The sequence below is a fragment of the Halictus rubicundus genome, chromosome 6 (assembly GCF_050948215.1).
Source record: "Halictus rubicundus isolate RS-2024b chromosome 6, iyHalRubi1_principal, whole genome shotgun sequence".
Lineage (NCBI taxonomy): Eukaryota > Metazoa > Arthropoda > Insecta > Hymenoptera > Halictidae > Halictus > Halictus rubicundus.
The window spans coordinates 1,404,685-1,430,229 of record NC_135154.1 but is presented as its reverse complement, the minus strand read 5'-3'; the positions used below and the strand labels follow the sequence as shown (position 1 = coordinate 1,430,229).

Genomic DNA, 25,545 nt, shown 5'->3' with positions numbered 1-25,545 from the left:
GCCGTATATTAACGCGAACAACAGGATGAAGAGACTGAATTTTGCAAAAAACTATATTTCAGAGGAAAGTCAATAGTGGGAAGACGTAATTTTCGCGGATGAGTCCAAATTTAATATTTATGAAAGCGATGGAAGAATTAGAGTATGGCGGAAATCGAAAGAAGAATTAAATGCGAGACATTTGCAGCCGGCTGTGAAACACGGTGGTGGGTCTCAGATGGTGTGGGGCTGTATTTCGGTCTATGGAGTAGGCGAATTAGTTTTTATCGACGACATCCTCGATAAAAATAGGTATCTGCACATTTTGCAAAACAATTAAAAAAACAGTGCTGATAATATGGGACTTCAAAGTGGGATAAAATTTTATCAGGATAACGACCCAAAACACAAATCGCGTTATTGTGCAAGAATTCTTATTATACACTTGCAAGAATGTCCTCCACCCACCACCGCAATCGCCAGATTTGAATCCCATTGAAAATTTATGGGATGAATTAGATCGCCGAATTCGAACAACTCCCATAAACAATAAAGACGAACTAAAAAGACGTCTGCAAGAAGAATGGCTACGTATTGGGCAAGATTATTTAAAAAGAATAATTTGTGATATGCCAACGCAATTACGGCACGTCATAAAACATATGGGATATCAAACAAAATATTAATTTATAAAAACAAGATTTATATATAGTGTTATAAACTTAGTTTTAATAGTGTTCGAATATTTTCGTGACACGAAAATGAGCGTACTTTCCATTTTTCTTTTATTATTTATGTAATCACTTATGGTAAATAAATATCTCTTATGTTTTTGTTAACTATACACTGCATAGTAACATACGTGAAACCTCCTTTTGTTCTTATTGCATAAATGTCTGAAGTACGGACTATTTTAGTCAAAACTATAGTGGTGTCCGAATATTTTCGTGACCGACTGTATAAGGATGTCTGATGCTGTTTCACTAAGTGCCAGGAACGTTTCCTATTTCCATGGTGTTGTAAAGGAGAGATACGGATAGTTTACCTAAGGAGCTGTGGAGCCCCTAAAAACATTTTTTTTTGTGCCATGCACAGCAGGGAACTGTCAACGCGCTCTCGAAAGGCCATCTGGAAAAGGCCCAACAGGCCAGAGAAGAAATTTGGTTTCAAAGCCTGGCACAGTTGCCGGCTCCTAAACGCTAGGGCCAAACCCAGGGTTATAATGTTGAGCCGGCCGGACTGGTCTGTGAGATATGCATTGACCTTAAGGGTCTTTTCATACTTGCCGGAGACGATTGCTAGTACGGATACTACAAGGCTAGCAAGGCCACTTGAGAGGCGCTCGAGATGCTCGCAACAAAGACCAAGAGCCGCACACCGCGGAGGTTTGCTACTTAACACCAGAACAGTTTACTCCCCTCTACACACCGGGTATGCCTATGAGCTGGGCATCCGGCGACAGTCCTGTGTCTTTCCAGGATCGAAGACAAAGCGATCTCTGTGGATGCTGTCCGGCCGCCGGATGCCACAACAGTGTGTAAGAACACCCAAAAGCTGTCCAAAGTACAATTTTTCGAAGTAAAGAATATTGTTCATTTGAGTTGTAATGTTAATAAGTAATAGTTCAAACTATAAGTAACAATAAAAATCAGCTTCACAAATTAATTTTAGCATTGTTAAATTATATCTTTGGTTCTATCTTCCTTCATTCAAATTTTGTAAATTGTAATGCTTATTTTTTCATATTGTGTTAAATCTCTACGCTTTGGAGTATAATATTTTTGTTATTTAAAATTGTACCTTGATGACTAAAATAATGAAATTTTAATGTCAGAATTACTTTCGTGATTATGGATGAGCACGTATACAGTTTAATAAAATATACGGTTTCATAAAGACAAATCATTTTATCCTACTTTCATCTTAAATAACTGTGGTGTCGTGTCGGTCCCGATATTGGGCAGGTACTCGGATCACGACTAGGTTTACGAAAAATGATTATAAGTCAAATCTCCGGAGAACAAGTTTAAAATGATTAGAATTCATTGGTTGGAAGGTGTGTTCGAAAGATGGTGGAAATAGTGGAAAATTGGAAAAAGTGGGAGTAGACGTACATTTTGTTTGCGGGCATCTACGGTTATAAATCTTAGTACGCTAACGCTGTACAAGGTTCAATATGTGCTGCTTTTGGCTGGCTTAAGGCGGTGGCCCCGCCGTGCATCCCCTCCCTAACTCCGTACGCGTACACGAGATTTGCAAGGGTACGGGAGGCCCGCTCTCATTTGTTAACAATGCAAAAATAGTACTGTTCTGTAGTCAAAATCGCTAGATAAAAGTTCAATCTAGGGTGGAAAGGTCCTCAGAAGTCCTACTTTTGCGTTTTTTAGCCGTAATTTAGGAAAGGTCCTACGAACTCCATACGAGCTCTGAATCTCTCGATATTTACGATAATGTCACTCGACAAGCAGTATGCTGCTGAATATTGCAAATTACGGCTAAAAAACGCAAAAGTAGGACTTCTGAGGACCTTTCCACCCTAGATTGAACTTTTATCTAGCGATTTTGACTACAGAACAGTACTATTTTTGCATTGTTAACAAATGAGAGCGGGCCTCCCGTACCCTTGCAAATCTCGTGTACGCGTACGGAGTTATGGAGGGGATGCACGGCGGGGCCACCGCCTTAAAAATGACGAAATTGGTAGGTACATTCGGAAGGATTTTTGATTTATAACGTCCATGGTCAGTACGTCGTCGATAGGGATTTTTATACCTGGCCTTGGTCGCGCGCTTGTCGCGTCGTAGGTAAGGTTTTACGACGCAACAATAACAAAAAAAATTTTAATTTCGCCATTTTTACAGTGGAGTCATTTTTGGGGAGTCTATCGTTAGGTCTGCCTATCGCCATCTCAGCCGCGCCCGTAGTACCAGTGTTTCAGCTTCGACGTCACACGCTACATAGTATGTGTGACCGCTGTAGCCAATATTTCGACTGTAGCCGAAAATACGAGTGAAACGAGACCTGTCCCTTCTATTCTGATCCAATCAGCCGCGCGTCCTTTGCTAATTGTCTTGTAAGGGTAACTTCAACTCTGTCGCACTCGAGTGGCTATGTTTACGTCAACTGCCTCGTCTCATTGCACGAGAGATAGATACGCCATAGCATTCTTGCCACGGAACCTTCCATCTAATCATTTTTAGGTCATTATGGACAAGAATCCAGAAGTTTTCCATATACATTTTTTCGTGTCGTAAGACAAAACGATGCAACATATTTCAATGTCATCAAAATTCGAGACATAGTCCCCAAAAAATGATCAAATGCACATACATAGAATGATGCCCTTCCTAACGTGGATATGTCCTTAAAAAAAAAAATAATAACTATTCTCGTTTTTACAAGGATGTGTGATGCTGTTTCACGAAGAAGCAGAAACGATTCCTATCTCCATGATGCTGTAGAGGAGGGATACCAATAGTTTACCTAAGGAGCTGTGGAGCGCCTAAAAACTTTTTTTTTTCTGCCATGTACAGCAGGAAACTGTCAACGCACTCTTGAAAGGCCATCTGGTAATGATTAGCCGCTTGCCGGACTCGAACTAAACAGCCACCGGATTGGATTAGTCCAACCGCTGGACCGTCGGTCGACAAATTTTTGCTAACCCTGCATTTGTTTTTAGAGTCCCAATGAACAATATTTCTGGCATTCTGACGAATTTATTCCTCCGAATGAACTTGCATATGTATCGATAATGTCGTTAAAATATCCTTACGAAATTACATACAACTAGAACGTACGAAAATAAGGTAAATTATGACAATTTTTTACATTTTGTGCTGTTTTCTCTTAAATTTTTCACGTGTAACGTGCATTATTTCAAAATTTAATACAAATAAAGATTATGCATATGTTTGCCAATTATACCTACGGTAATTATGAAAAAACCAAGTATATTAAAAATTACGTTAATTAAGCTATGAAAGAAGTATCATTATTTCCATTATGTATTTCATAAGAACGCAGAGTTGAATCTCAGGTATCGCGATAACTCGCTCGCTCGAACTTGTCCGATTCATTCCGAACCCGCCCGACGAAGTCGAGCAGGCAGCCCGAAACTCTCGGGTATCCCGAATCGAGCCCGCCCGACTTTCTGCGACCCGACCCGAACCCGAATATCGGGCGGCCCGCACATGTCTAGTCTGCAGGTATTGCGGAGCGCACCACTCACCTACCTGAAACGAGGACACTCCGCGTCCTTTTCCAGCTCATTGTGAAGCCAATGTTCAATTCTCCATCCTTCTAAAGGGGTCATTACGAAGGGGAAACATTTTTAGTAGATACTTTTATGGTTTTACTTTTCTGACTTTATAATGAATGAAGAAAGGGTGATCCTTTTTTTAACACGTCTATCTAAAATCAACAATTTTTAAGATATCGAGAAATCCTTTGACATTCGTTCATAGGTCGCCAAAGACTACAACATATTCAAATTTGAACAAAATCCCACAGCAGTACTCGAAAATGTGCCCGATTTCGCGTGGAATGACCTCGGTACACAAATGACTGATGCATGAAGCTTGAAGTCCATAATGAAGAAGCGCGGAATAAAATATAGCAGGCCGCCGAAAATTATCGGAAAGTAGTAAAAAATATCACCTCGCAATTCTAATTACGGATCAGACAGGTTGTCAGTATCAGTCAACGTTCGAAAGAATAATATCATATAAAGGAGAAAAGACCGCACTTGTTCAAGAAAAGGTAGATGAACTTATGTCACATCACACAAACGTAATAGTAACTTGTTCGAAATCCGGAAAATCACAGGAAATTTATAAAATTTAATATATAATTATTATATAAATAATAATATTTAATAATAGTAAATAATCCTGTTGTTAGTAAATAAGTACATGTTATTTATCATTCAGAATGCAATTTTATGCGTGTTAATCGATTGAAAATATAAATACATAATGATAAAACATAATAAAATTTTTAAGAAATGCGTTAGTAGGCAGGATTTGAACCCTGGTCGTCGGGGTGAAAGCTTGGCACGCTACCGTCGCGCCACACCAATTTTTGTAGTCTAGAACAAATACCGCATAACATAGACGATATCTACATTTATATATATATATACAATTTATAATATCGTAATATGAGACATATATAAATATACATATATATAATAATATAAATATATTATTACATTTATGCGCTTCATGGCATAAAAAGAGTTGCTTTAAATTTCATTTAAATGAGATTTGAATATAATTTTCTTTCTGACGGAAGTAAATTCCTTCTCATTTTCAAGGAGTCTTGGTAATATGTATAAAATTATTATAATGTTAAGAATAAACTGATTAAATTTAATATAAATCAAATGATTTCCTTAGCTTTTGCATACACGTGACCGCCATTCGAGTTTCATTTCAGAGATATTACCGAAAAACTGCAGAGGTAATGTGACAACAAGTCCTGCGTATATCTACGCGCCCGTGGCAATTTATGTGTTAGCATGTGTTGGTCGGCTGAATTGGGCTCATGAGGCAGGAATCAGTTTCACGAAACGCTTGTACATTTACGGGTTTGACGACATGGCAACAGTGAGGCGAAGGATGATATGTGGCAACCATGTCTAGTCGCAAGCTTTCGCTCTCAATTTTCGTTTCTCTCTTCTGCTACTACTCAAGTCGGCATTGCATATATTCTTTTTTACCGATATCTCGTAGACGCGACGTAGTTCCACAAAAAAAATTTTAACCATTCCACAATGAGTTTTCCCTACTGACCGTTCGAGGACCGTTCGAGAATTGGCGTGACAGTCAAGGCCAAATGCCATAAGAACGCAGAGTTGAATCTCAGGTATCGCGATAACTCGCTCGCCCGAACTTGTCCGATTCATTCCGAACCCGCCCGACGAAGTCGAGCAGGCTTCCCGAAACTCTCGGGTAGCCCGAAACGCTCGGGCCGCCCGATGTGTCATGAAGTATCGCGCGCCCGACTTTCTGCGACCCGACCCGACGATTCGGGCGCCCGACAATCGAGCGGCCTGCACATCCCTATTTACGACTAAATGACCCTTTTTTTACCTCGAGAACTATGGGTCATCCCTGTTGTAGTAATGTTTCGGCTTTTATTCAAATTTTAATATATGTAGTGTTTAGTGATCGAATCTCAAAGGATTTTTCGATCTCTTATAAATTGTTGATTTTACAGACATTTCAAAAAACGTGTCGCCCTTTTTCCATTAAATTCTAAGACTAGAACTCCCAAATCGACGATATAACCTTCGAATGACGAATAAAATTTTTTTTATCTTTTATTCGTTATTTGAAATTTTTATTTAAACATATATTTTGCAGACAGTACCTTGCAGACTACAAAGCCGACAACATGAAATTCTGGTTTTGAAGTATATTTTATGAAACCCTAATTTTCAAGTAAATAATCACCACGTTCTCGTGGTTTTCATTGAGCAATGACACCTTTCTTGTAGAACATATTCAATTCACATACAAACTAACATCTATACATAATCAATCAGAATTCCCCATTCTTCTGAAGGGTTCATTTTGAAGGGGAAATTTCAAGGAATGTGACCACATTTTTTCCAACATGTGAATCACCGAAAAAAAAACGTAAAAAAAGAATTTGTTTACACTTTCCTACACTATAAAGTTACTTGTCATGGTCGAAAACATTATTTTACAACAGCCGTATCCTTTCTAAATTAAACAAAAAGAAGTGTAGCTGAAGTGGAGAAACAGTTCCGGTGATAATAATTCGCAAGCGAAGCCCGTTCATCAACAATGTAGGCAGAAATTGCAAACTTCGCCTGTAATTTATAAAAATAGTTCTCAAGCTGCAACAGAGAAATTATTGCTAAACCTCTTCTACTGTCACATGGACTACAACATATTTCATTCAACTTAGTTACTGGAATATAATGGATATTTCGAAGCAACCTGGCGTTACGAGCCGCGTAACGGCAAGTGCAAGGGTCAGAAACCTTTTCAAACTATCGCTTCAATATAGCAATGAGCAGTTTATAAATGGTCAATTGTGATTCCCAAAGGTTCAATACATGTCTGTACAGAGCCCAAATTTCGAATTTCCACCTCATCGGGGAGTAATTTACAATATTCGGCAGCATACATATCGTACATACGTAAACCTGTACTATCGATCTGCATTATCGACCGTATTCTATCGCAACGTACAGTGTTTGCCGCGGAGAGACCGTGGCGCTAGTAACCTGAACCACAAAATTGTGCCTTTTGTTCTAGTCATTTTACGTCTTAAATAAGTAAGTAATCAATTAAAAATGCATACCACCGTGTTTGTACATGTCTTCGCTATGTCTGTATAGAGCCCTTTTTTCGATACGAACACTAAATCTCGCGAAATTAAGAGAATCTCTCAGCGGCAGCCATCTTGTGACGTCATACTTGTTTCAGAATTCGAATTTTCTGCCGAATATTGTTAATTACTCCGCGATGAGGTAGAAATTCGAAATTTGGGCTCTATACGGACATAAATTGGACTTTTAGCAAACACAAGTGACCACTTTTAAACTGCTCATTGCAATATTGAAGCGATAGTTTGAAAAGGTTTTGACCCATGCATAAGCATATGGATTTCAAACCCTGCCGGCCCCCTTAAATGACCAAGCCCTCAACCCGACCTCCCATGGTACGCGCTTGAGAAGGATGGAATTTCCGCGTCCGAAAATTCCACGTTCCCACACACCATGGTCGCCACAAATGGCATCATATATAATATGATATAATACAAATGACATGATCCGAGCTCTCTCTTGCGTTCGTGATCGCGTTGCGATAACATCGTGCGTCGTGCATGTATTCATACTTCAACAATAGCCATACAGTTGTAGTTACTTTTTATTTGTAAAGACTAATTTTTTAAAGTATATCTAAAAGGATAAAAATTTTGATGAACAACTACAGTTAATGTTGTTCAATAGTAAAAGAAGGAAATATACAAGGTGTTCAAAAAATGTTGTATTTTCTTGAGAAGGATAATTTCTAAGGTTATTTGAAATAATTTTGTCGTTTACAAAAATGTTCTCCGCGGCTTCGTTAACGAGTTATTAACGCGAGCCAACCAGAATACGGCTACAGTAGACGGATGCCGGCTCGGCGACAGGTCTCGCTGAGCGTAGCGTTGGTAATGGCCGAGCTAAAATCCGTCCGCTATAGCTACGCTCCGATTGGTCCACGTGTTTCGTTAATAACTCATTAACAAAACTACGGAGAAAATTTTTGCAATGGAAAAAATTACTTCAAATATGCTCAAGAATCATCTCTTTCAAGGAGTTACGACATTATTGGTACACCCTGTATACATTTCGTCCCAATATAAACAAGAAGGACCATTGATAATCTGGTTCATATAACAATCTTTTTGTACAAAATACATATTTCGTCACGTTTATTTAATTGTTTTGTTATGTATTTATTTTATTGGTAACATGCATTTTCTGTCCATAAAAAAACGGGATCGAATCAAATTATTTGTATCATTAGTCAATCTCCAAACCGTAAATCGATAAGATTACGCCATTATATTTAAATCAGTGGAAAGTTTGTGCCGTTTCTTGCTAACCAATTGACCGAACAACACAAACTTTCCACTCACAAGGAGAGGACACAATGGACGGGAGTCGTTGATTTTAATTAAACTTTTGCTTGTAAATTTCAAGCAAAAATAAATAGATCCATGTCTGAGCGTTTTTGAAAATAGTCATTATTTATAAAGATAATTAACACTTAATTTTATGATATGTAGAGAACATATTGTTACAGATACTTCATTTCATAATCATATCGCAACAGCTACGGTTGCACTAATGACAACTTCACCAACAAATAAATAGCAAGTTTAGAGAGAAAGAAAATAGAAAACTTTTCTAAACAAAAAAGAAACAAAATAGAAAGAACTTGTAACTCCAAATAAAAATAAGGAATTGAAAGTAAAAAAAAAGATCAAAAATAAAAAACAATGGAAAAACCCATAAAAATAAAAAAAATTATTAATTATAGGAGGGATTCAAACACGTAACCTCGGGTTCTACCCAGTGATGAGATATTTGACGGTTTTTCTCGCGCATGCGAAACCAAAACCAGTACTGTATATATGTTGTGGAAAAAGTAGTGGGGAAGTGTTATTGACGGGAAGAGTCCAGGACAATATATTGTATATTATGTATATATATACACACACAACAAACAACAAACAACAAATCTAACAAATTTTGCGAAATTATGCGGGGTGACCAAGGTACTCCATTTTAGTCAATCTTATTACTTTACTGATGCCAAAATCGTCGCACATATGCGAAAAAACCGTCCAATATCTCATCACTGTTTCTACCATTTTCGCTACCATAACTGTTGCGATATGACTAAGAAATGAAGTATATCAAGATATTTTCTGGATATCAGAAATGAGAATATTAGAATATTTTTTTCCGAGTATCGTCAAAAAACGCTCGGACATGGGTCTGCTTATTTTTGCTCTAGATACGCCAGATAAAGTTTAATCAAAATCGACGACTCCGTCACTGTGACCTTTCCTTGTCAGCCCAGTATAGTAAAATGCAATCCAATCCTGTGAGCTGCATTTCGAGCTCTTGGTTATTTGGAAATGACTCATAATAATTACGATCATCGAAATATTAGAGAGACATAAAAGATTATATGAGCTGAAAGGAAAGCATGATTATAACGATGCATGCTCATACATAATTGTTTTATTATGTAATCCTGTGTTACACAACATAATGCGAGTAAAAACCCACGCGATAGCATACAATTTATTTGGACCAAATTACTTTAACTATTACAACCGCTCGACGACAGAATCTGTTTTACTATTTGTTTACTTCGAGCGAAGAGCAATTTCTTTTTGCAGTCTAACAGCTTTTCGTTTTTCCAACTGCCTCCGTAGAGCATCTACTTCTGGTGACATGCTTTCAGACGTCGATTGTTGTAGATCCTTTGACGACGAGACGGTTCGTCTTAAATGTAAATAAAAATTTATTCCATATTTTTCGAATCAAAACATTGCATTCTCAGTAAAAATTGTTTAATTTTTTCACCACCAATTTATGTTTTGTATAATACATCTTCTAACGGGGATAAGTAAATTCACAAATCTAAATAACTTGAAATTTGATAAATAATTTCACGCAGCTAATTACTTAAAATTTAAATCGACGCAAAATATCTATCAAATAACGTTATAAATACATAAAAATATATGAAAGAACACAGGGTGTCCAAAAAATGTTGTACTTCCTTGTAAGGGGAGATTCCTAAGGTCATTCGAAGTAACTTTTTCCTTTGCGAAAATGTTCTCCGTGGCTTTGTTAAGAAGTTATTAATGAAAAACGCAGACCAATCATAGCGCGGCTACAACGGACGGATTCCGACTGGTCCAATGCCATCGCCACGCTAAGCGAGACCACTCGCAGATTCGCAATCCGCTCGCTATAGTCATGCCCTGATTGTCCGTGTTTTTCGTTAATAACTCCTGAACGAAGCCGTGGAGAACATTTTCGCATTGGAAAAAGTTATTTCAAATGACCTCGGGAATCTCCCATTTCAAGGAAGTACAACATTTTTGAGATACCCCGTATAAAAATTCCCTTCATTCAAATATTAGATACCCAGGAAAATTTTTACTATTCTCTATATCAATTCCTTTATAAAATATTTTAAATTATACACTTTTTCATTCATATCTTTTATCCTTTTTTATTATGAAAATTGCAAGAAATATGATTATCCTGGACATGTGGTAATTAAACTCTCAAACTTTACATATTTACGTGTAAATCATTGTTCTTTCTTTCGTCGATGAATGTAAACAATAGGGTAAAACCACCGATAACTAACTTGTTAACTTTGTAGTCTTGAAGTGCTTTTTGGGTGTCTTTAATCATATTTTTCTGCCTCTCACGTTCTCGATGTACGACGACTTTTCGATTTTCAATCTCCTCGTTCAGTTTCATTTTCATCCAGAACAATCTCTCTTTTAACTAAAAAGAAAGCCTATTACTCTAATAAATTATTGGTGTCTAATATTTATAATATTTGTAATATTCTGTATGGCTCTAATATCGTCTTAAGTTTTTGACTCTTCCAGTAATTTTTTATTTATTTATTTTTGTGTAATTTTTTTCAGGACTCGAATGGTGGTGGGGGAAATTTCAAGTCAAATTAATTTTTTTAAATGGAACCATATATTTTTTTGTCATAACACGATAGCATTTTCCGAGAGGAATTCAAGGACACATCACATTATGTTATTTACTGTTACTAAAGATTAGATATTATGTTATAAATTTGTAACTTCTTAAGTAGGCAATGGTAGTACATAGCTAGTTATCGGCTATTTATGTATTTAGTAAGAGTGAGCCCTGGGCCCCTGGGCCCTTAAACATTAAAGTAATTAATTAAATGCTCATAAAATGTTCATAAAACCAAAATTAAAAAATTTTTTTATCTGAAATTTTTCTCAATTTTTTCGAAAGCCGTTTGTTTTACGAAAAAAGTAACACAACATGAAAGACGCAGGCTGTCCAGATCTACAGGTTTTGTTGGACATATTTTTCGATACAGTTAATAATTGAGAAGATATTCGAGAAAAACGATTTTATAAGCATTTAATCAATTATTTTATTGTTTAAGAGCCCGGGGGCACCTTTTCCCGTTATTCGCGAGTGCTTAAACTTTGCACAGGTTTTTTTATTAATTGGAACAATCCTGAGGGGGGGGGGGAGGCATAAACAAAATTCAAAAGTCGCAAATAAGAGCAACCCTAATGTTGGGATAGTAGGGATCTCAGACAACAGATGTTGGAATAATCAAGGTCGAACTGTAATTGTAAAATGAGAGAGTCGTCTAGTCGTCGTCGTCAACGTTTATGGTTTTTTCTAATGATCATGAGTTTCTTAATCTCTGCTTAAATAAAACTTGATGGTACCTCTGCCAATGACATTTCACAAAGCAGACCCAAACCACTGGACTCCGTTGGATCAAAGTCCTTGTGCGGCAACTTTCGCAATGACTGAATGGTCTTGATCTCTTGAATCAATTTGATTTTTCTCTGCATTTCCTCTTCTCTCTGTTTCGTCATCTGGACTTTCAATTGACGCGATTCTTGAAAAACTTCAGCAGCTACGGAAGATAATCCATTCATATTAATAATAAGCAGACCACGAATTTTATGCGTTTACGACAAAAGTGAATCAGTCAAATCCAAAATTGTGACCTGTAGACATCATACGTTCCTCAGGGTGAAAATTCGCCCAATTACATTTTTCAGATATTGTAGAATGATTGATCTTTTTCTATCGGTGTTGCGAGATGTATTTGAGAAAATTTGAGAAAATTTGTTTATTTAGAGAAACAAATGGGTCAAATATTATACTAGGATCTTTTATGTAACTATGTATTTCCAAGGAGCGTACGAGGGTTAAAAGAATTTAAGAGGATTATTACACTAATTTCAATGTATTATAGTTACTGAAAGAAAAATTTCATTTTTTTTCCTGTTTCCTGAAATTGATCTAGAAAACTTTTATCTTGCATAAAAATCAATTTATGACAGAAACGAGTAAATCAAGTGCAAAATGTATAAACAAAACAAAACTAGATAATATATGTAAATAATGCAAAATTAAACACATTTAAAGGATTTCTATTATTTCCAACTCATTAAAGTTATAAGCAAAAAAAAAAAAATAAGCTAGAATGCAGAAAATTTTTATTTTGTATAAGAAAACTGCAGTCTAATAATAAGTTTTAATAAATGGTAATTTTTATTTCGCAAGTAGTTTATTCATAACTGTGTGTTACACCTTTCTGTCGTTTTTCATCGACCATGGCATTGAAGGCATCGCGGGAAGCTTGTTCAATTACCCGACAGCGCTCATAAATTTCGGCCATTTCATTGATATGTTTCTCTTTCGCATTCTCCAACTTCTCGTAAAGTTCTTGTTTCTGTAAAAATTCTTATCATGAGAACTCTCATGTTAAACCTGTCCATGTATCTTAAAGATTTATATCAGCGAGAGATACGACACCTATTTATTACGCAATGGAAATTCTTGACTATTTACATTTCTAAACGTACCTTCATTTTTTAAGAATAGAAACTTATATTTCCGCGTTGAGATAAACACGAAATGATAGTAAATAAAATCTTCAAAATTCAATAAAATTGAAAGTTGAAATATCTCCCAAATTAATTGTTTTTTGATATACATAGGTTATTACCTTTTCATAGAGAATGACAAGCTGGATCGAATAGTATATAGAAAAATATTAAAAAAAAAAATGAATGCGACCTTGAAATCTTCGAAACTCTTTCATCTTCAAAAAAACTGTTACAGCCATATTGTAGTCCTTCTTATACTGAAAAACTCCGGTTAATAAAGTTTTTTCATATTTTCAAAAATAACAGAGATATTCAAGTGTCACTTTTTAGAGGACCACCCTGTATAATAGGGTGGCACTTTTTTCGACTTTTTAATCGTTTGATTCAATAAGCGAATCCGTACAACGTTGTCTCTGAATCGTCCGGGCAATGCAAGCAATACGATAACCGATAACGCATTGGTCGGTGCGGCGCGGCGTACTGCTTCCCTCGCACGGACACCGTTCTACGGGTTCATGGGATTGCAAGGATCCTGAATTCCAATTGCCATTTCTCAATAATGCAAAGATGAGACTTTTCCGTAGTTAAAAGCGCTAGATAAAAGTTAAATCTAGGGCGGAATGTCTCTCAGAAGTCCTACTTTTGCGTTATCGAGAAATGGTTAGCAATACTCGGCAGGATGATGTCTGTTAGAGAGGCTATGGGAACAAGCGTGGCGCGACAACGTGGATGGCGCTGGCGTAGCGTCGTTCAAACAGCCGTGCCGCGGCACACTCACCCACCACTAGGTCGGCGTGTACGTGTACCTACGAGACAGAGTTGGGCAAAATATTTATCTAACTAAAAATTTCGAATAACGAATAAAAGATAAAAAAAATTTTATTCGTTATTCGAAGATTCGAATAAAAAAAGTATCTTTATTGGACGAGTATCGAATAAATAATTTTATTCGACGAGAATTTATCCGACGAATAAAGATAATTTTTTTATTCGAAGCGGATTTATTCGAACTTCGAATAATTTTTTCATCTTTTATCTGCATCTTTTATTCGAAGGCTTCGAATAAATCTTCGAATAACTTCTGCCGAGCGCCGAAATGAGCGAGGAAAAGACTTATGTGCAATGCTTGCTGATTACTGTTGGACACTTATTATTGAAAATCGGGATACCAGGAACAAGCGTCAAGCAAGGCGGAGACTTTTTTAAATTTGTTTACATCAGAAATAGATAAGTTTTGGTATTAAATTTTTTTTATTAAACATTTCCACAATGAAATGTGAATATAACTCGTATTTTTATCAATTTTTGTAATGATTGGCACCCAAAAAGACAAAAAAAATGTATGTAATTAAGCACAGTAAGCAAAGACATACTTGAGTGGTACCAACGTCGACAATGCATAGCGACAGCCCTGGCGAGTCGAAAAGGCTGCAATGACCGTCTGGCGCAAACGCGTCGCGCACAAGCTGTCAATGAATATTTTTTTAACCTTCTCGTATACTAAGGGAACCAAATACTTTTCGCAACTGGTTTCTTTACCAGAAATGTCTGTAGAATGCATTCCTGTATAGTAAATTCCTGCTAGATAAAGGATTTTTTGCATAAACACAAAAATAAAGCCTACAATGTACCCGCGTCGGCACATTTTCAAACTTTAACAACCATTTACAACTATTAGGAAGTACATAAAAATATAATTGACTATATGGATATGTAGAGGAGAGTCCTCTCTATCTCTGGACTCAAACTTATACTTTCGCGCGTGTTTAGTTTTTGCGTAACACGTCATTTTTCATCAAAATCATGCAGTTTTACAAAAACCAATATTTTTCGAAAACGTTGCGTGATAGAGCAATTCTGCTTTCGGATTTGGTTTTAGAACGACAAAGTGTATAAGAATCTCCCAACAGGTATTGCAAAATAATATTATCTATACCGCTGATCTGAAAACAATACCAGCAGATCTCGTATACGACTTAGTGACCCTATTTATACCTCGAGAACTGTATTAGTAACCACTCTGGCCAACGACACCTTTTTAATCGTAACTTCATTTATAGATGTTAATTTCCATACTAATTGAATATGTTCTACAAAAAAGGTATCATTGCTCGATGACAACCGCGACAATGTGGAGGTTTTTTTCCATCGGAAAAGGATAAGGAAGGGTTATGGTCAGAAGAATGGGTAGGACATTGAACACTGTTTCATTACACTAAGAACAAAGCCATCATTATCCCACGAGCAAGTTTTACATAGTATGTACAGTGTTTACTCGATATTTGTCCAAAACACGGGTCTTGCGAGGGAGATATATCGGTCAGGAGATACTATTCTTTAATCCACGCCTCTAGAGGTCTCTGTTCATGGCTCCTCGCGAGTTATACCTCGCAGCAGTGGGGATAGTTCTAGGACTTTTATCGGCTAGGCATTTGGGACATATCATATAGAGTATACACTGTACTTCTTCATTTGATAATAGCGTAAAGCTGTGAAAGCTTCTAGTGCCTGTAATTGGTAAAGCTGTTGCAAAGCGAGCTGGTAAACAATCAGCATGCTTATTTTTATTCATTTGGTTACGCAATTAAATATTACGTTTGAAAATTATGTAATCTTTTTTATGATTTCCATATATGCAGTCGGTGTACAAAGTATGTGTACACCTTTTAAAACAAGTAACTTTTTTAAAATTGATTTAAACCGCTTGAATTTTTTGGAGATGTTAGAAGGATTAAGTTACTAAGTAATGCATAAATAACTTTTTTATTGTATATTATATAGGAAACAGCTGAGTTCACGACTTTTAAGTTTTTTATCTACGTCTTTAATGAAAATTTAAAAGGTCCCTTTTGTAGATCTAACAAGGGAACATATTCAGATGCGAAAATCCGATTTTGATGAAACTTATGGGAGCTTCTAGTTCTTTGAAAAATATTTGACACGTATTTTTTTTTATCGGCAGACATCCACTTTGAAGGGGTGAAAACAGCCCTCAAAGTTGGGGTTCAAAACCACATTTTTTGAGATATCTCGGAAACCAGAGATCGAAAAAATTTGAATTTTTTTTTAAATTGTGTGTTTTTCAATGGGAAACGTAGTCGCGCAAGAAAATTTTAACAAAAGTTTTTTGTTTAAACAATATATTAAAATTTTGATTTTTTTTGCAGTTTCTTTTATTTATTGTTAGTTCATTTTAATGTAAACTTGGGTGTGTGATCTTTGATCCAAAATAGGGGATTAATCCCCTTTCTGCATAAAACAAAATTTAGCTCAATCGGGCAAACAGTTACTGCAATGAAATTCTTAAGTAAAGCTCATTTTCACCAAAATGGGCGAAAATTGCAAACTTCGAAGACCTGTAATTTCTAAACAAATTCTAAACCGGCAAAATGATGACGTAACACGTTGACTGCCATGTCATCGATACATGGGTGACGGAATTATTTGTCCAGGTTTCAAAATGAATTTTTACGTTAATATATTCATTTTACCGATTAGGATCTGTAAAACACAACAAACTTGGAGGACTACTATGGACTACTATTGGACTACTATTTCATTTTTTCAATTTTTATTTCATTAAATAACTTACTTTGATTTTATGGAGTTTTTGAGGTTTCTAGTTTGGCAGTCAAAGTGTTAAACACCCCCTAATATCACATGGACTACAACATATTTCATTTAAAAATCGCCGATGGTGACGTCGATAAGTGATCGACTTCACATGGAACACAAAATTGCATACCTCTTTCCGCACGCATTTCGCATGCTGCTTAACGTCATCCAACAGTGATTGTTTCGCAATTACTGCTCCCTCGCGGCTTATTAGCGCTAATAAATGTTTCTCCTGTATCTTGGACAATTCTTTTACTCTCATCTGTTGACGTTCTTCCTCTTTGAGTCGTACAATAGAGGCTGGATCGAATCCACCTTCGGTTAACAGTTTCAACCTGCAAGGTTTTATACAGGGTGATCGGTAACTGGTGGTAAACCGAAAAGGAGGTGACCCTATATAAAGAAGTCGAAAATGTAGAATACAAGTTTTTCATATGAGATCGTCGAGTTCGCGCGCTTAGCATTTGTAAGAAATTGATCGTACCGGTAGGTCATGAATAGACGAGTCAGACGATTCCTATTCAATAGCACGCGTGTTCGTTAAATATTCAAACTTGATTTTCTCGGAAACAAAGCTTCGTGTGATCAACTTTTATTCTACATTTTCGACTTATTTTTTTTTATGTAGAATCACCTTTTTTCGGTCGTACCACCAGTTATCGTTCACCTTGTATAAAGGGAAAATTAGTAATATCTAGACATAAAGTTTGGTTTTTAATCGTATGATTTGTCACTAGACTGTCAAAATGCATACCCGCGAGAAAAATAGGTAGATGAAATAAGAAAAAGTAGAAACACCAGAAAAATGTAAGAATATAATTATGTTATTTTGAAATAATTGATATTATTCAGAAGAAAAATAAATTCCATTTATATAAAACTTTCATTTGGCATAAACGTCTGTAATCTATTTATCGCATCCAACAGAGTATAATTTAATACAATATAATTGGTTTAGTACATTATTAATACCAAGATGATTTAAATACTTTCCGCAAAAAGACTAATGCATACACTTATTTAAAAGTTCATTTGCATTGTTCCAGTAATAGGAAAATATAATAAAAGTTTTAAAACAGATAAATTCTTTGAATGAAATAATCTTTGTTTTTCCTTACATTCGAATTAAAACCTTTTCTTACATTAATTAAAATTAATTACATGGTTAAGAGTTTCAACTTACCTGTGGAAAATTTTATAAGCAAAAAGGAATTGTAAAATAAGGTCCAGTTCAGTGGTCTAATAAGAGAGTGTTTCGTACAATAAATGATTAATTAAATTACTTTTTTATTTCTTTTTCCTCGTCAGTGATTACGCGAGCACACTCCCGCAATATGGAAGCTGTTGTTTGCTTAACCTCGACCGACTGATAAACAAATATATGCAACGAAATTAATATTATGATCATATCAAATGTAATGAGACTGCTATGACGAATAAGAATGAACGAGCCGTTACAATTCAAATGGAACATATTATTGTGTTTGATACAGTATTTTAATTTGATATAGATCTGAATTTCTTGAGTAACCCTCCAACAGAGTATAAAAATTGTTATTTCATTACTAAGTTTCTGAAATTAGGAACAATAAAACAAATAAAAGAAGTGCCTTAAAATATATGTTACAACAAATTAATAAATGAACCTGTGAATAGTCTTAAACTAAATCATCTGAATTAAAAATCACTCAACTTAAAAACAGAATTGTGTTTACTTGTAAGTACAGTTTCGTTCCGACATAAGGCGACGGTGTTTGTTTTGAAATAAGGAAATCGCCATACCCTCTTCTTCTTGCGAAGTTGTTCGCTTGACCCCCCATACAGTCTTTTCTCGATATATGTCCCAAATATCTGTCTGATAAAAGTCTCAGAACTATCCCCACTGCCGCGGGGTATACCCCGCGAGGGTCCAAAAAACTCGAGGGACCTCGGTCGCCGAGAAGTACAATGAATTCTCGTTACGAGTTAGTGCCAACCTTACAATTTGGAGTCAGTGGAAGTACCCACACCACCGCAGTGAGGGGCCGAAGCTGAGAGCCGTCGCTGCCGAGGACTGTGCCACAACATTGTCGGGTATATGGCTGTAAAGACCAGAAGATCACTACTAATCCAATTACAAAACTTCTTTATTTTTCTTTATTTTTTCATGGGATTTTCACCAACATATTTGTGACATTTTTCTGATTAAAATGAAACCGAATAGGATATAATTCTGATGATATTTACCCTTAAAAATGGGTAAATGTGATCCGAATTATGTCGCGTTTGGTACCATTTTAATCAGAATAATGCCACGAATATGTTGGCGAAAGTCCCATAAAAACATAATGAAAAATAAAGAAGTTTTGTTATTGGATTTATTGTTAGTAGTGGTTACAACCCGTATACCCAACCCGTATTAAGGTCGATGCACATCTCACCGGCCCGGCCGGCCGGCTCAAAATTACAACCCTGGTTTTGGCCCTAGCGTTTACTAGCGGCAACCGTGTCAGACTTTGGAACCGAATTTCTTCTCTGGCCTCTCGACCCTTTCCAGATGGCCTTTCGAGAGCGCGTTGACAGTTCCCTGCTGTGCGTGGCACAAAAAAAAATGTTTTTAGGGGCTCCACAGCTCCTTAGGTAATCTATCCGTAACTCTCCTTTACAACACCATGGAAATAGGAAACGTTCCTGGCACTTAGTGAAACAGCATCGCACATCCTTATACAGGGTGGTCCACGCAATTGTTTCAAGTCATAACTCCGTTATTATTGCATTTACGAAAAAATGATAAAGGAGAAAGATAAATGGTTCGAAGAGCACTACATCTGTAGGCCTTTAAATTTTTTTTAGATGCTGCAGTGCATGTGCAATTAACAATTGCATCATTTCTTTAAATAGAATAGATTTTTCCTTTCATTCTACGTAAAAAATGATTAGGGTACCATGGCAAAAAAATTATTAGATCTCGAGATATTTTCAAAAAATGTCTTTATTGAAGAAGATACTCAAACACTTCATAACTATGTTGTAAAGGTAAACACCCTTTCGACATTGTTATCATAACAGAAACCGATTTGTACGAGTGAGCATTTCATAATTCAGTAGCAAGTCACGTATCGTAACTCGAGTACGAAAACTAAGATTTTGAAAAAGTGTAGCTGTATTTCACTAAATACAAGAAAATGTATGACATTTTTTGAAAATATCTCGAGATCTAATAATTTTTCACATTCAACATGTGTTTTTGATTCACAAGAAAAATTACCTGCCTATTTAAAATACGACAGATGTTCCCCTCAAACCGAACAAATGGTAGCTCGAACCTATAGCTCCGAAAGGGAGTACCGTATTATTAATTATTCTGGTAGCTTTTTCCTAATAACGCTCAAATTCCTTAACAAAGTATTCCCCATCTATTACCACGAGGGACTCTGAAATGTTCTAGTTGACAGATTTTGAAATAAATAATGACGAATTGTTTCACCGCACAGATTGTCAGATGATATTCTTTCTTTTTCGTTAGCGTGGTAATAAATTGTTATTTCGTTTGTTACAACGTTCAAATTCCTTAACAAGATCTATTACCACGAGGAACTCAGAAAAGTTCTGGTTGATAGTTTTTAAATAAATACAGCATGTTCATTCTGTCTTCGTACTGCCACGCTACGAGCCGGCCGACTAGCCTGCGAACATTCTCGTCGAGAATGCTAGCCGGCTAGCCGGCCGGCTCTAGCATTGGGCAGCGAACCCCTGGGGTTCTGGTAGCAGAGGACACGCTGTGCCTTTGTTCCGAGCCTGTCGAACCCTCTCTAATAGCTGTCCCGGACCCCAAAATGCTTATAAACGGGGAAAAAACGGCCGGTCGGCCGGCCGGTGAGATGTGCATCGACCTTTATGTAACACACCTCGGCGACCGAGGCCACTCGAGCTTCGCTGTCCTTTTCTACGTTCGGCAGTGTATCAAAGAATACATAGCAATCTCCCAGACTATTGTACTTGTTCCGGGCAGACCCCTGTAGACACGTGTTTTAGATATGCATCGTGTAGGACATTTACGGTTCCAGCAGTGTTCCTGGATGAACGAGGCCTCTAGAGCTTCGCTGTCCTCTTCTATGTTCGGCGTGGATCAAAGAATAGTATCTCCTTGACGATATATGTCTCTGGGTAGACCCGTGCTGTGGACATATGTCGAGAGAAAACTGCAGTGCCAGAACGAGAGGGTATGTCATATTCTATCCTTCTCCAAGGAAGAATTGTATGCAATCGCTGCTCTGTCGACCACTCTCGATCCTCTCGAGAACAAGGTCAAGCCGCATAGGTACCCTGATCCGAAATACGGCGAAAGCTGATCCCGAGCCTTCGCCGTATATCGAAACAAAACTGTATATGTAGTTTTAAACCCCAACTTTGAGGACTGCATTTACTCCTTTAGTATAAAAGTTTGCCAACAAAACAAGCGTGTCTGATTGACAAACTATTATGTTCTGACAAAAATATGTTGCATATAAAATTAATGAAAATTGTATATTGTACCGTAAATATTGAAATTTTTAAAATAGTTAATAAACACTACTTCGGAAGTACTTTAAACGTCGGAACTGGTTTTCCCACGAACGTAGGTTTTGGTTTTTCCTGTTTCTTTGTGCCCTTTGAATGTTTTTCACGCTGCAACAGTTTCGGAGCATTCTCGTTGGCATCAATAAGCAACTGAATAGCATGCGATTTGTTTACAGCTCGCAATGTCTCCAATTTCCTTTGCGTCAATGGCGTCACGTAATTCGTTACGGGAACTTTGCGCGCAAATCTCTCCACCGCGAAATCCTATCCAGTATACGAGGAATCTTAAAAACAGAGACCTTAAATTTTCATTAATTTAAGAAGTTTTCATTTTTAATAGTTACGTGCCCGTTTTGTTCGCTTAAAGGCCGATATACTACCGTCACAGACACGTAACGGCACCATTCCGACACAGATACTAGGATAAATACTATTCGTCGAGGCACCGACAGTCGACCGACATTTACCATCGAGGCACCGATACACAGTGGGTTGAAACGCGAAAAACGCAGGCGACTATTTTTGAAGTTATTTTTGTGATTATATAGATTTTGATATGCAGAATTCGAATTAATAATCAGAGTTGACCTGATTGGAAACATATAAATGTTATTACAGAGGACTCGGTTAGAGGGCGTGCATATGTGTGGAAGGTGTGAGATATAGTGTAAGAATTTTTGCGTTTAATACAGAGAGGTGTTGTTTAAATAGGTAACTATTAGGGTAGGTAGGATTTAGAGATTGAGCAGTTATAGTGTGAATAAAGATTGCGAAACAAACAGTAAGTTAAGCGAAGTCAGATTGAGGTTAGGACGCGCGACAACGTGACAGGTAAGGCCGGTCGGTAAAGAAGGCAGCGCAGGAGGAGAAAGAAAAGTGAAACGGAAAGGGAAAAGATATGAAAACTGGAGAAGGAGGGGTGAGGAACTTTGGGGAAAAGGAAGAAGACCCAGGCAGGGAAAAGAAAACAGGAGACAAGACAGACGAGATGCAGAAAATAGAGAAGAGAAAAAGGGATAGAGCCATGGGAGAAAACCACAGTAATAGAAAGATAACTGAGTTATGGGGGAAAGGAAATCATAAAGAGTCAGAAAAGGAAGATAACGAGGACAATCAGGCTGTAAAAAGGATAGACTTGAAAAAAACACCACAGAAGGAAATAGAAAAAGGGGAGGGAGAACAAACACAAGGAATGGTGGATATAATAGTGATGAGAATGGAGAGTCTGAAAAATGAAATAATACAAGGAAGAGAAGGACTGGAAAAAGAAATCAAGAAGGAGAGAAAGAGTCTGGCCAACAGAATAGAAGCAATGGAATGCCACTGGAAAAATAAGGAAGAAGAAATATGTATGAAGATGGAGGAAATGCTGAAAAAATGGGAGGAACAAGAGCGGGAAGAAAGGCAGAGAAGGGAAAAAGAAAAGGCAGAATTCATGGAGGAAGTCTTACGAAGAGTGGAAGAAAGGATAGAGAAAGTAGCAGAACAGGGAAAGGAATTTAAATCAAAGAACGAGAACGCGACGACGTGGGAAGAAATAAAGAAAATTAAAAGGAAAATGTCAGAGCAAGATAGGAGAGCAAGGAAAAATAATGTAGTCATTAGAGGGTTAAAAGTAAGGGAGGAGGATGTAAAGGGAGGAGTTGAAACATATTTAAAAGAAGAATTTCAGATAGAAGGAGGGGTGAATACAGTGGAGTCCAGAGGAAAAGAGGAGCCCAAAATTCTAATAATGGAAATGAAAAACTGGGAGATAAAACAGGAGATAATGAAGAAGAAGAGTAAGATAAGAAACAAGAAAATATACATAGACCACGACCTGACGGAAGAGGAGAGGAAGGTGCAGAGTATGATAAGAAAGAGAGTATGGAAGGAAAGAGAAGAGGGGAGGATAGTGAAGGTAGGTTACAGGAAGATCTGCATTCAGAGAAAATGGTATAGTTGGAACGAGGAGAGGGAGGAGCTACAGGAGAGCAAGGTCTTTCGAGAATAGCCTTACGGGTAGAAAAAGGTAGGCTTGGAAAAGGGGGGGGGGGAGAGAGAAGAATGGCAAAATAAGTAGAAACAAACAAAACACAGAAACGTGGCAACGCATGGGGGGCAGAGGAGACAGAATCTAGGAAAAACGAAGACAAAGGTACAGAGAATAAGAAAGGGAAAATGTTATTCTGGAACGTAGCAGGTATAGTCAAAAAGGATAGAGAATTTTGGAAATTTGTGCAAGGATTTGACTATGTAGGATTACTAGAAACCTGGGTGGATCAGAGAAAATGGGAAACGCTAAGGAAAAATCTGCCAAAAGGGTACGAATGGAAGTGTCAAGCGGCGATTAAGGAAAAAAAGAAGGGGAAGCCGCGGGGTGGGGGGGATAATAACAGGAGCAAGAGAGTGTTGGAAGACATTGGAGGTGAATGATAAAGTACAGGGCCTGGTAGGAAGGAAAATAGGTGTGGGAGAGGGAATATGGAATGTATGGGCGGTGTATAGCAATCAGGAGATGGACAGAATAGCAAAAGCGGTAGAAGAACAAGTGGATCAAACAGCAGGCGAAGTGGTTATTATGGGCGGGGACTTCAATGCGAGGATAGGAGAACAGGGAAGTTTATATAATGGAGAGTGGGAAGAAGAGTAGGAAAGGAGGAAATCGAAAGACAAGGTGAAAAACGGACAGGGAGAAAAAATGTTACGAATGACAGAAGAAAGAGGGTTACATATTTTGAATGGGAATAAAAGAGGCGGTAAAGGGGGAGAGATCACCTATATAGACAGGAAAGGGGTGTTGGTTGTCGATTATGTAGTAGCCAACTCAAAAGGGTGGGATAGGATAGAAAAACTGGTGGTAGGAGGTAGGACGGAGTCCGACCACCTTCCGCTAGAAGTAGAGGTTACAGCAGGAGGAGGCAAGTATCGAGAGGAGGAACAAGTGGAAAAAGAGGTAATAAACTGGGATATAGGAGCGATAGAGAGATATAAAGAGAGAACAGGCGAAAAGGTATATACACAGAATGAAATGACAACAGAGGACTGGGAAGAGCTGAAGACAGTGGTGAAGGAGTCGATGGAATCAAGAAGAGTAAGAGGGAAGAAATGGAAGATAGGATGCAAATATTGGTGGGACAGGGATTGTACTAGAGAGAAAAGGAAAGTGAGTAGATGCTACAGAAGGTGGAAAGAGGGTAAAGTGGATAAGGAAGTTTACCTGAAAGAAAAAGCGGAGTTCAACAAATTTTGCGAAAGCAAGGAAGCAATGAGAAAACAGGAAGAGAAAGAAAAAATTAGGAAGGCAAAAGAAGAGAGGCAAATTTGGAAATACATCAATAAAGAAAGGAAAAGAAAAGCGAGTAACGAAAACAAGATACAAATAGAAGTATGGAGAAAACATTTCAAAGAACTATTGGGGGGAGCAGATGAAAGACTAACAGGGGACAAGAGAGAGCAGGTACCAGCGGTAGAAGATGAAGAGAGCTTGTCAGAGGAGGAGCTGGAGAAACAAATAGGAAAACTGAAAAAAGCCCCGGGAGGAGACAGCATTCCGAACGAGGCATGGGGGTATAGTGAGGGAGGGACAAGGATGAAATTAAAAGAGGTAATTAGGAAAGCATGGGCAGGGGAAGGCTTCCCGAAGGACTGGAAGAAGCCGGTAATAACCCCCCTGTACAAAAAGGGAGACGAGAACAATCCTGGAAACTACAGAGGGATAAGTTTATTATGCACGGCTTATAAGATATATGTTTCACTGCTCAATGAAAGATTGAAAAAGGACATAGAGGACAAAGGAATTTTACCAGATACGCAAGCCGGATTTCGGAGACAAAGAGGGACAATAGATAACGCATACATCCTGCAACATGTGGTGGAGAGGGAGCTTAAAAAGAGGGAAGGTAAGGTTTACGCCATGTTCGTGGACCTAAGAGCGGCATTCGACACGGTAAAAAGGAGAAAGATGTGGGAAGTGATGGAGAAGTGTGGAGTGAGAAAGGGGTTAACTGAAAGAGTAAAGGAGGTGTATGAGGAAACGGTGAACGTTGTGAGGACAAGTAAGTGGGAATCAGGGGAATTCTGGACGGGAGAGGGACTCAGGCAGGGTTGCCCGCTCAGTCCGACTCTGTTCCCAATATATATATAGCCGACATGGAGGAAGAATTTAGGAAAGGACTGGTGGGAGGAATAAGAGTGGGTGAAGAAAGATTCTGGTCCTTAGCCTATGCAGACGATGTGGTGGCG

The 25,545-nt window shown here is 37.6% G+C and overlaps 1 protein-coding gene across 1 annotated transcript; it reads right to left on the bottom strand.

Annotated features, from left to right (window-relative positions):
- Positions 1–9,758: 9,758 nt before the first annotated feature.
- On the bottom strand, positions 9,759–21,582 carry LOC143354984 (cilia- and flagella-associated protein 99). The gene is made up of 7 exons (XM_076789418.1): positions 21,349–21,582; positions 18,066–18,148; positions 16,913–17,117; positions 12,869–13,010; positions 11,992–12,185; positions 10,902–11,044; positions 9,759–10,021 (listed from the first exon to the last, which is right to left on the bottom strand). Exons 3-7 carry the CDS (start codon positions 17,042–17,044, stop codon positions 9,883–9,885), a joined length of 750 nt encoding a protein of 249 aa, XP_076645533.1. The 5' UTR covers positions 17,045–17,117; positions 18,066–18,148; positions 21,349–21,582; the 3' UTR covers positions 9,759–9,882.
- Positions 21,583–25,545: the final 3,963 nt, after the last annotated feature.